The sequence below is a fragment of the Haliotis rufescens genome, unplaced genomic scaffold, assembly GCF_023055435.1.
Source record: "Haliotis rufescens isolate VD_foot unplaced genomic scaffold, xgHalRufe1.0.p SCAF_38, whole genome shotgun sequence".
Lineage (NCBI taxonomy): Eukaryota > Metazoa > Mollusca > Gastropoda > Lepetellida > Haliotidae > Haliotis > Haliotis rufescens.
In genome coordinates this window covers 753342-763745 of record NW_025964090.1, presented here as the reverse complement: position 1 = coordinate 763745, position 10404 = coordinate 753342, and the positions used below count along the sequence as shown (strand labels likewise).

The window sequence follows — 10404 nt, the reverse complement described above, 5'->3', positions numbered from 1 at the left end:
GCATCACATACACCATTTTATTCTATTACTTATATCAAGCATTGTGAAAAGGCTGATATGTCTTCTGTCTATCACTGTAGAGATGTATTCATATGGTGTTGTTTTAGTCACAATAGGTTTAACTTGTCATCATGGTCATGCCTACATAATACATGTTTAGTGTGTTGATATTTTACTTTGTTCATACTTCGGTTCTAAGGGCACAATACACCTTATTCTTGCCATGAGCTACAGTGTCTTTGAACCTCAGGGTATAATCTTAAAGATCTTAAGAAAATAATTTTACAGCCAAAGGCAGAATCTTGTATGGATCTACACCAGGGGTCCGGAAACGGTCATATGCGCCGGACATGTCCGATTGGGAATCTCAAATGTCCGGTTTAAAATATAGCTTACCGGACATTTATTTTTTTTAGTATTTGTAGTTATATTATCTGTGTGGATTTTAAAAAAATCTTTCGTTTAAAAAATCTTTTCACATAAGGTCACGTAATAGCCAAATATGGGATATAGCCTCGATCCAAATGTAACAACGCATAAACACAAGCTACAAATCATGAATATTCATTAGAAGAATGACCACGTAATTCTAAAATGATTTTTATTTTTTTTATTGTAGATGTGTCAGAAGCACGGCCTTAAAGGAAATTTTGTGAAGGGATCACAAAACTTTAGAAAGACTGCCTTAACAGACCATGCAGGCAGCAAAGACCACAACGTCGCTTTGCTTTCTGAAGCAAAGTCGGCAGATGAACCACTCCAGGCTCTATTTGACAAGGTAAATTTAATATTTCTAATATTAATAATATTTTTAATTAAAATATAATAATATAATAATATAATAATAAAATACAATCGTTCGTGAGATTTATATGACTATCGTTACTGTCTTCAATTATTTATATAATAATAAAATACAATTGGCCGTGAGATTTATTTATTTTGACAAATATCTTTTTTTAATTACAGAGTACTGAGGAAGCCGACGAGGCAGTGATCACCCTGCTAAGGAACGTTTACTTCGTTGCTTCGGAGAACCTGCCCCTCCAGAAATTCGAATCCCTTCACAACCTTGCTGAGTTACACGGGGCAAAAATCACGTCAAAGCTCTATAGAGAGGATACGGCAGCGTCTGAATTCATTACTATTATCTCGGATCTCATTGAAGAGGGACTGCTAGCGGAGATTCGTGCGAGTCCAGCGATTGCTTTCATTATCGATGAAAGTACCGACCTATCCAGTGAAAAACATTTAATACTATATATATGTTATTTAAAAGATGGTGTCTTGTCAATCAAATTTGTCAAATTGTTACGTGTGCATGCTGCTGATGCTCAGAGCATTACTTCTGCATTGTTGGCTTTTTTTAAGACTTCTGGTGTTGTGTTGGGGAAAGTGTATGGGATGGGCTCAGATGGTGCTGCTGTTATGTTAGGCAAACGGGGTGGTGTGGCTGCCAACATGAAGGATTTCTGTCCTCATCTTGTTGAGATGCATTGTGTTGCACACAGACTGGCTTTGGCATGTGTGGACGTCGCGAAAGCAGTGAAGGAGGTCTCATACTATGAGAGTATTTTGAACACCATTTGTTCATTTTTCAACCGTTCGCCGAAGTGTTTGTCGAATCTCCAGATGTGGCAAGATTTCCTGGACGAACCTCAAGTAAGACCATCGGAGGTACACCGTGTGAGATGGTTGTCCATGACACGATCAATTGACAACTGTTCTAAAGCTTTGCCTGCCCTTATTGCCATGCTTGAGGATAATAGTGACACGGACATGATGGCAGACTCTTTACTGCGACAATTGACTACCTACAAATTTAGATTTTTAACAGCTTTCTTACAGGACGTTTTTGGTATGATAGGGACTGTAAGTAGAGCTTTACAGACACGTGACTTGACCTACGGTGACATGAGGAGGACTATCGACACGTTTCTAGATGGACTTAAGGGACAGTACCTGACCGAAACTCCGACGTATGGACCGAAGTTACGAGAATTTTGACGATTCTGACGAGTTTGAAAGTGTCAAAATGACGAGATCACATCATGACAGAACACTGACTGATAGGGCTAGGGACTGCGTACAGGTTTTAGTTGACAATGTGACGGACAGATTCCCCGACAACGAACTGTACAGTGCATTTGGTGCACTTGACCCAACGGCCTTCCCTGACAACACAGGTGACTTGGCAAGTTATGGGGACGAGAGTATAGCGACTTTAGGACGCCATTACGGTAGCAGACGACAAGGACATACACCTGTTGACAAAGACGCTCTGGAGAGAGAATGGGGGATATTTCGGCCTTTGGTGTACAACAATTACAGACAGTTGACATATGGACAGATGTTAGTTACTGCCTATGCTTCTAAATTGACGGAACAATTCCCTAATGTAGTGAAACTAATGGAAATCGGACGCATTTTGCCCGTATCCAGTGTAGAGTGTGAGCGAGGTTTTTCCAAACAAAACCTCATCAAGACTCGACTAAGGTGCTCTTTGACGACGGAAACATTGGACAGACTGATGCGGATTTCAATTTGCGGACCAAGACTGAAGGACTTTGACCCTAGACGGACGCTAGGATGATGGAAGGGCAGACGACATAGACATTTGTACAGCGGCAACAAATTGATAGCCAAGATATCGAAACCAACCGGTCGATAGATGATGCGGGAAAAGTATGGCATTGTTATTATTAATATTTATATTTATGCATGTAAATAAAACTACAAACAACATGTATACCGGTGTTTTTATTGTTTATATATTATGAACACGACATATGAAAGGTCTTACTGAAATACGATCCGCGATTTGAAGGGGGCGTGGCCTAAATACAAATGTCCGATTGAGATTTTAAATTTTCCGGACACCTGATCTACACCCTATTGCTAGGTTCGAACCTGCAGTAAGTATCTGTGAAATCACCGCAAAATATTCAAGAGTTGATTCTAATATATATGTATATCCTGAAGCTTGGGTCGAACCTGCAGCAAAAATCTCTAAAATCAACACAAATTGATTCTAATATATACTTACTTTACTTACATTCTAACCTGGGGTAAGAATCAAGGAATTCCACACAATCTACCAAATTGTTGATTCTAATACAGATCTACATACTTTAGCTAGATTCAAACATGGAGTAACACCTTAAGAAATTATTACAAAATACCTAACAGAGGTTCAAGAATAGATCCATTTCCAGCCAGACTCAAAATATTTATTTCCAAGGGAATGTGATTTGTATATCTTCTGTATATCTGTTTATAGTATGTTAATTGTACAAATGTGTTCATATATAGTGTTGCTTGGGCAATGAACTTTTTTCATCTTTCTTATTAGATACATGGGTGGAGGCGAAAATGGTTCCTCTATTGCTAATAACGATATATGTGGTAGTATATCTGATTTATGTTATTTGTTACATATTATTTGATGTATTTACATATTATTTCCTGTTTTCCAGTTGTTCACACATAACTACATACATTCACATGTATACAGTTATCATGGAACTGTTCTGGGTGAACAATACCTTCCAAATGACGTGCTGGTTTTCTGGGGAATTAGTCAGCAAAGACCCGGAGTCTCAGGAGACTAATCACAATTTTATTTACAAGAACAATTAACAATTTACACTATACTTAGAAAATAACTGAGGGTGCCACAGAGAGTCGGTACAACACTCTGGGCTGTGGGAGAGAGGTCTGCTTGGTAAGAGAGTCAAACCCCTTCTCTCTCTCTTTTTCAATCTCTCTGGACCAAGGCTTATATAGCCAAGGTCACCTGACATTTAGTAAGTAATAAATATAAATGTAAACAGTAAATCATAAGTGACATACTTGCACATCCTGTTCAGGATGGCAGACGGTCGATGTACACAAAAATGGGGATTAACAAATAGGATTTGCATCTAATAAATAACAGCAATTAAATGTTTCAAGGCATATAGATGTTATGGCTCCAGGGTAATGAGCCTTTGCAATTAAATGTTCTTTAGACAATGGGTGTCGTAAATCAGTCACCATGACACAGTTCTTCAGAGTTTTCACCTTCATCACAGTTTACAATATCGGCCCATGTACCGCCGAGCATTGTGATAGTAGCTGACTCAGGGGGCTAATTTCGAATGTAAACTTGTTTCAACTTTTCACAATTATTGGTGTTTGTCAGAGACAATGTGGGTTTAATTTCATTTATTTTACTTCAAAGGGTATAATATTTTCACAATAAGTTAGTTGCACCTCCCAATCAGAGTCGGCGAGTAATTTGGAATAGGGAGCTAATTTGTACTGTAAACTTGTTTTAAGATTTCACTATTGTTAGTCTTTATAAGAGACAATGTGAGTTCAATTTCATTTATTTAACTTAAAGGCATGTTAGGTTTTAACAATAAGTTGAGTTACTTATAGGCTAAGTTCGAATATAGTTGGAGTGTTGCTTGTTCATATTTGAGTATTTTCATACATTCATATACTTGAGCTATTGCTGAAATTGTGAAATTAAAGAACATTTAAAATGTATGAGGTATATTGATGGTTGTATATGATGTTCTGAAAGTGTAGCATTTCCTGCGCTAAATTTTTATATGTTGATAAACTAAGACACACAAGATGTGCAATAAAAGAAATTCACAACATTAACAGTGTTAATTTGTTTGAAATTATGATTGCTTGAGCATGTATTTGAATCATGTTGTCATAAAACACCAATTGATACAGTATACATGGTGTAGTGAGTGAGTATACCCGCCTACGCAGCTTTTAACAGTATTCCAGTTATAAGATTGCATGTCAGCTTAATGTGGGAGGTAAGCCAAAAGTGATGCAGCGAATCACGGGGCGTCAGTTACTAAATTACACAAATGGACATAGGACTACATGCACATAGATAATCTGTTTATTATTTTTTGGGGGTATACTGGGTATCTTTTTGTGTTATGAGTCTTACTTCAGAACCTATTCAATAACATTTCAATAATGTATCATTTTGCTTGAAATATGAAGAAACATTAGATTTCCTCTGGTAATAGATCAGAATATAAAACTACATTGATCTCTAAACTTTCATCAGGTTATCTTTAAAGATCATACAGTTATATGTGGTACTTCATTTATAGGCGTCAGTTTCAATAATATGAATCTCCCGTAGTCCTCACAGTTAGAACCGGCACTGATCGTCTGAATACATGCGTAAAATGTGGTCAATAGCGGACCAATGCTTCCCTAGTTTCAGAGGAGATAAAACCGGTATTTAAGACCCAAAATCCGTGTTTCACACAGGAACAGATCGCACCCTTAATCATGGAAATACCTCGAAAATAGGTGACGGGACAGAACAGTACGCATAATATACATGCAACTACTTGGCTAAACAGGTACAAATTTCAGCCAACAACACTACTGGACCCCAACTATTCTAATCCTTAAGACACTTAGCTTTCGACCTTGGTTTGTAAGATACAGTAAAAATTCCAGTCTTTGCATGGCTTCTGTACTGCAAGTCAGAAATGCTGATACTCCTTACAGCAACAGCTTCCTGGCGGAGCTCTTGAAATGCATATTAATATGAGACAAACGCTGTGGTGGAGTTTAGTGAATAATAGCAAGCTCCTCACAGCGATGTATGTGGTGCCTGAGGTTCAAACCTGCCTTGAGGCTTTAGATCAATACTACAATGTACCCTTCCATTTTTTTTAGGTCATTTCCCCATATCTTACCCAAAGGTTCAAACCCAACTACAGGCTTTAGATCAATTGTAGATTATGTCCTTGGGTATATTCTGAAGATATCGTAAGTTGTTACCCCAGGTTTGAGCCCAGCAAGGGGATGTAGATCCATACCAGAGTCAACCCTTGAGTATGCAGACCCCTCCTGTTTATATTTGTCAAGATTAAGAAATGTTTTTCACTGTCTTGTGACTGAAAAAGCATTATATGGTTATACTCCCTAATAAATTTCCTATCGACTCATGGATCTTTCATAATTATATTACAACTGACACTATGCTTGTTTTTGGAGAGCACTGAGTAAGGGGGTGGTGATACTTGATGTCTGACTTTGTTCATGCATGTCATTGTGTACCAACTGCTTATATGTACGCTCAATGCTAATGATGCCAATCACTGGATTCTGTGTTCAAAATTCCATTATTTAGAAACCGCTGCGATAAAGAACAAAGACATATTTTTAACATCTCAAACAAAAACTTTATTTTGATGATCATGCAAGGATAAATGCATGACAAAATGTCACTGATGTCCCTTATGTACACGGGGATCCTCTCCCCCTACATTGACAGTGACTGCTACCTACTCAGGGAGAACCTCACTGATGTCCCTTATGTACATGGGGATCCTCTCCCCCTACATTGACAGTGACTGCTACCTACCCAGGGAGAACCTCACTGATGTCCCTCCTGTACAGGGGGAACCCCTTCCCTACATTGACAGTGACTGCTACCTACCCAGGGAGAACCTCACTGATGTCCCTCCTGTACAGGGGGAACCCCTTCCCTACATTGACAGTGACTGCTACCTACCCAGGGAGAACCTCACTGATGTCCCTCCTGTACAGGGGGAACCCCTTCCCTACATTGACAGTGACTGCTACCTACCCAGGGAGAACCTCACTGATGTCCCTCCTGTACACGGGGGGAACCTCTCCCCCTACATTGACAGTGACTGCTACCTACCCAGGGAGAACCTCACTGACGTCCCTCCTGTACACGGGGATCCTCTCCCCCTACATTGACCGTGACTGCTACCTACCCAGGGAGAACCTCACTGACGTCCCTCCTGTACATGGGGATCCTCTCCCCCTACATTGACAGTGACTGCTCCCTACTCAGGGAGAACCTCACTGATGTCCCTCCTGTACACGGGGATCCTCTCCCCCTACATTGACCGTGACTGCTACCTACCCAGGGAGAACCTCACTGATGTCCCTCCTGTACACGGGGATCCTCTCCCCCTACATTGACCGTGACTGCTACCTACTCAGGGAGGACCTCACTGATGTCCCTCCTGTACACGGGGATCCTCTCCCCCTACATTGACAGTGACTGCTACCTACCCAGGGAGAACCTCACTGACGTCCCTCCTGTACATGGGGATCCTCTCCCCCTACATTGACCGTGACTGCTACCTACCCAGGGAGAACCTCACTGACGTCCCTCCTGTACATGGGAATCTCTCCCCCTACATTGACAGTGACTGCTCAGGTTCCTTATGTTCAAAGTCTTAATTTAGTCCACAAGTTTCAACGACACAGCACGACTCGTACTTTGCGGGATTTCCATCTTAATTTCACCACATGTGAGGAGATGGTTTTCAATTTCGTCCGCATTTCCCTGAATGTCCTCTTTCTGTGTGCTGATCAGAAACTCTGTCATGACTGCTGATGGAACCAAATACTTTGAGGAATTACCCTCCACAGATAGTTTACATAGCATGTTGTCTATCATTTTGTCTTTTTTCATCTTCATTTTACATTCCGGGCACTTTACGAATGGACTGCCTGTGTCCGTGGCAGTTACCGTTTTGCGGCACGAGAGACAGGCTTTGGATAAGGTGACGGTCACTAAAGTAACCTCACCTCTCACTACGACATTCTCCTTGATTCCAACATCTTCCTCGTTGATGTTTGGAATGTCGTCCACAACCAACCAGGACGATGATGGCGTCGTTGTTAGGTATTTCCTACCCATGTATTCCCAGACGCCAAGGGAGGTGAACTTGTATGTCATCCCCAATACAATTTTCTCTATATTGTCACTCCAGAGCTTGAGGTTTATAGCTCCACTTTGATCTCCAACTTTTACAGTTTTCACAGGTGTTTTCCTGTTCCACACAAGGACTTCTTGAATTTCTTCCACAGTCTCAATGACTTTTGCTGTGATGTTTACCTGAAAATATTTTAAAGTAGATTAAGAAAAGACAATATACTCGGATATCATTGAGCAGTCAAAACTGTTCTATGGTGTCTGTCCACAGTATTTTCATTCAGTTTCTGTTGATAGGTAAAATGTATAATCAAATGTTAAATACAAAGGTTTCTATCCAGGGTGGGCAGCATTAAGTTAACTTTACCCTACTATACGCCTACTGGGTGATGGTATTTGCAGAGAACTTCTGTTTTTTTATGAAAGATATGTGTTTACTTCATATACAATAACGATGCAGATCAAATTCCTTCTGTGATTTCAGGGGAACCATGCAGTAAAATAACTAAATTTATATTTCTAATGAATTGATCAATATAAACTTCAATCATCTGTATCCTATTTAGACATCTAAGTTGGCATGTATACAATTCATTTGTTACATTCTACTATACTTAAATATGGACTGTAAGATGTATGAAGACCTGTTTTAGGTTAAGCAATTGGATTGTTTATCAATGTATTTTCATATGTTTCTGAAAAACACATGTTTAAATGAAATATAACAGACAAAGCTCAAGACATTTATGTGAATAAAGGCAATATTGTGAGTATTGAATTAAGGAAATGTGTGCAAAAGACATTTCTTTTCAAACACAGTGGTTCTTGATCCAGATTGTAGGACAGTGACAAGAGTTCTTGTGTAATAAATGTTTGACATAAACAGACTGACGTTATTTACTTACTTCAGACTTTACAGATTTAAAGTTGCCTACTAGTCTTGCAGTCTTTGACGATGCATCGTGCAAAATTTGAAAATATCTACCAGATGCAATTATTATTTCGCTACCAGCATATGTCAATATCGGTTTGATAGTAAGAAACAGTATGACCACATTTTTATGGATTACAACTTTGAAATTATCATTTTGTATATCATTCAACTCAAAGTGAGTTCTATGAAAAACACAATAATTTTATCCAAAAGTATTTGTGTTTTGGGTAATATTACAATAGGTACATATTACTTAATTACGAATCTTGGTCACAGGTCAGGCTGATAAATACAAGTTATGAAAGTATGGTCTTTTTCAAAAGATCTAGCAATAATGGGATGAGAAGATATCAATATAACTTTAGTATAATCCCATTTAATTTAGAAAAGGTGATAGATCTTTTGGTGTAACTGTAAGGCAGTTGATATACTTACAATGGCTTGTGTTGGAATTTGTTCAACATCCTTAATTTCTGACGTCTTCATTTCTTTCACGATGTCTCCTGCCGAAGGTTCAAAATCAAGCTTTCTTGGGATGATTTTTGTGTGCTGATTGCCACTCAAATCCCACTGTGATGGATGGTTTCTGCCTAAAATGGAATTTCAATAAAGATTAGCATGGTTTAGAAGGCATCATGAGCAAGAAGGTAATTAAAACAAGAGTTATCAGAAAGATGACATATCCACCCTGGCAGCTGTTTGTAAAGTAACCACTAGTAAATGTGCATTTCTGTATGTAATGAGTCAACCGTTGAATGTTCTTTAAGAAGCATACATTGTTTACCCACTGAATGGGTTTCAAATTCTGGCCCGGAAATGAACCCGTTCCCCAATGGCGTCTAGGTCCAACTTTATTCCATAAAAATTGTAAAAAATAAAAATTCGTAAAAAAAATATATATCAATAGACACTTCAGTATGTGCCTGATAGCCTTGCCACGTTTCGATCAAATACACTGAATTGTTTTCGAATTCTGGTCTTTTCCTTTGTAAGCGTGTATATATTACCGGCAATTTATAAAATGTGTAAATATTTCAGTCATTTTGCCAAAAAAAATCTGTCCAGATTGATTAAGACAATCAAAAGGGCCTGCAAACATCACAACAGATTATTATGTAGGATTAGAGTGAGTGAGTGAGTTGGGTTTAATGCCGCTTTTAACAGTATTCCAGTTATATCGCGGCGTGTCAGCTTAATGGGGGAGGAAAGCCCGAAGTGATGCAGGTCTCAGACGTTTACCACTTCGGTGAAACCCACGAGCACGGGTATGGTGCTGACAAACCTAGAAACATAATCGGGGCGAACCGGGATTCGAACCCACAATCATAGGTTTCTGGCGTGCCCAAGGGACGCAACTCTGCACAGCGAATCGCGGCGCCTTAGACGACTGGGCCACCCGTGCCCCCTATGTAGGATTTGAAACCAAACAATATAGAAATGTACTTTTCAACCTAACATTTTCAGTCTCTTGGTGATGACATTAAACATCAAAATGTTTGGAATTCGTTATCATAATAATAGATTTTGGTATAGCTATGAGTGATGCATCAAATCATTTTCCATTGTACTGCTCGTTAAGAATTTCCTTGGATGATATTAATAATGAACATGAAGGTTGTGTAAGTGAGGTTTTCCTGATACTGATAAGGGTCCTCATGTTGTCAGTGAGTGGCCAAGATATATATGGAATGGCAATGAATGTCAAGTATTTATGGAGAACTTTATATCAAACCTATCA

The 10404-nt window shown here is 39.1% G+C and overlaps 1 protein-coding gene across 1 annotated transcript; it reads right to left on the bottom strand.

The window, feature by feature from the left end:
- Positions 1 to 5803: 5803 nt before the first annotated feature.
- On the bottom strand, positions 5804 to 9618 carry LOC124142078. The gene is made up of 2 exons (XM_046510344.2): positions 9102 to 9618; positions 5804 to 7915 (listed from the first exon to the last, which is right to left on the bottom strand). The coding sequence occupies exons 1-2, from the start codon at positions 9150 to 9152 to the stop codon at positions 7256 to 7258; spliced, it is 711 nt and encodes a 236-aa protein (XP_046366300.2). The 5' UTR covers positions 9153 to 9618; the 3' UTR covers positions 5804 to 7255.
- Positions 9619 to 10404: the final 786 nt, after the last annotated feature.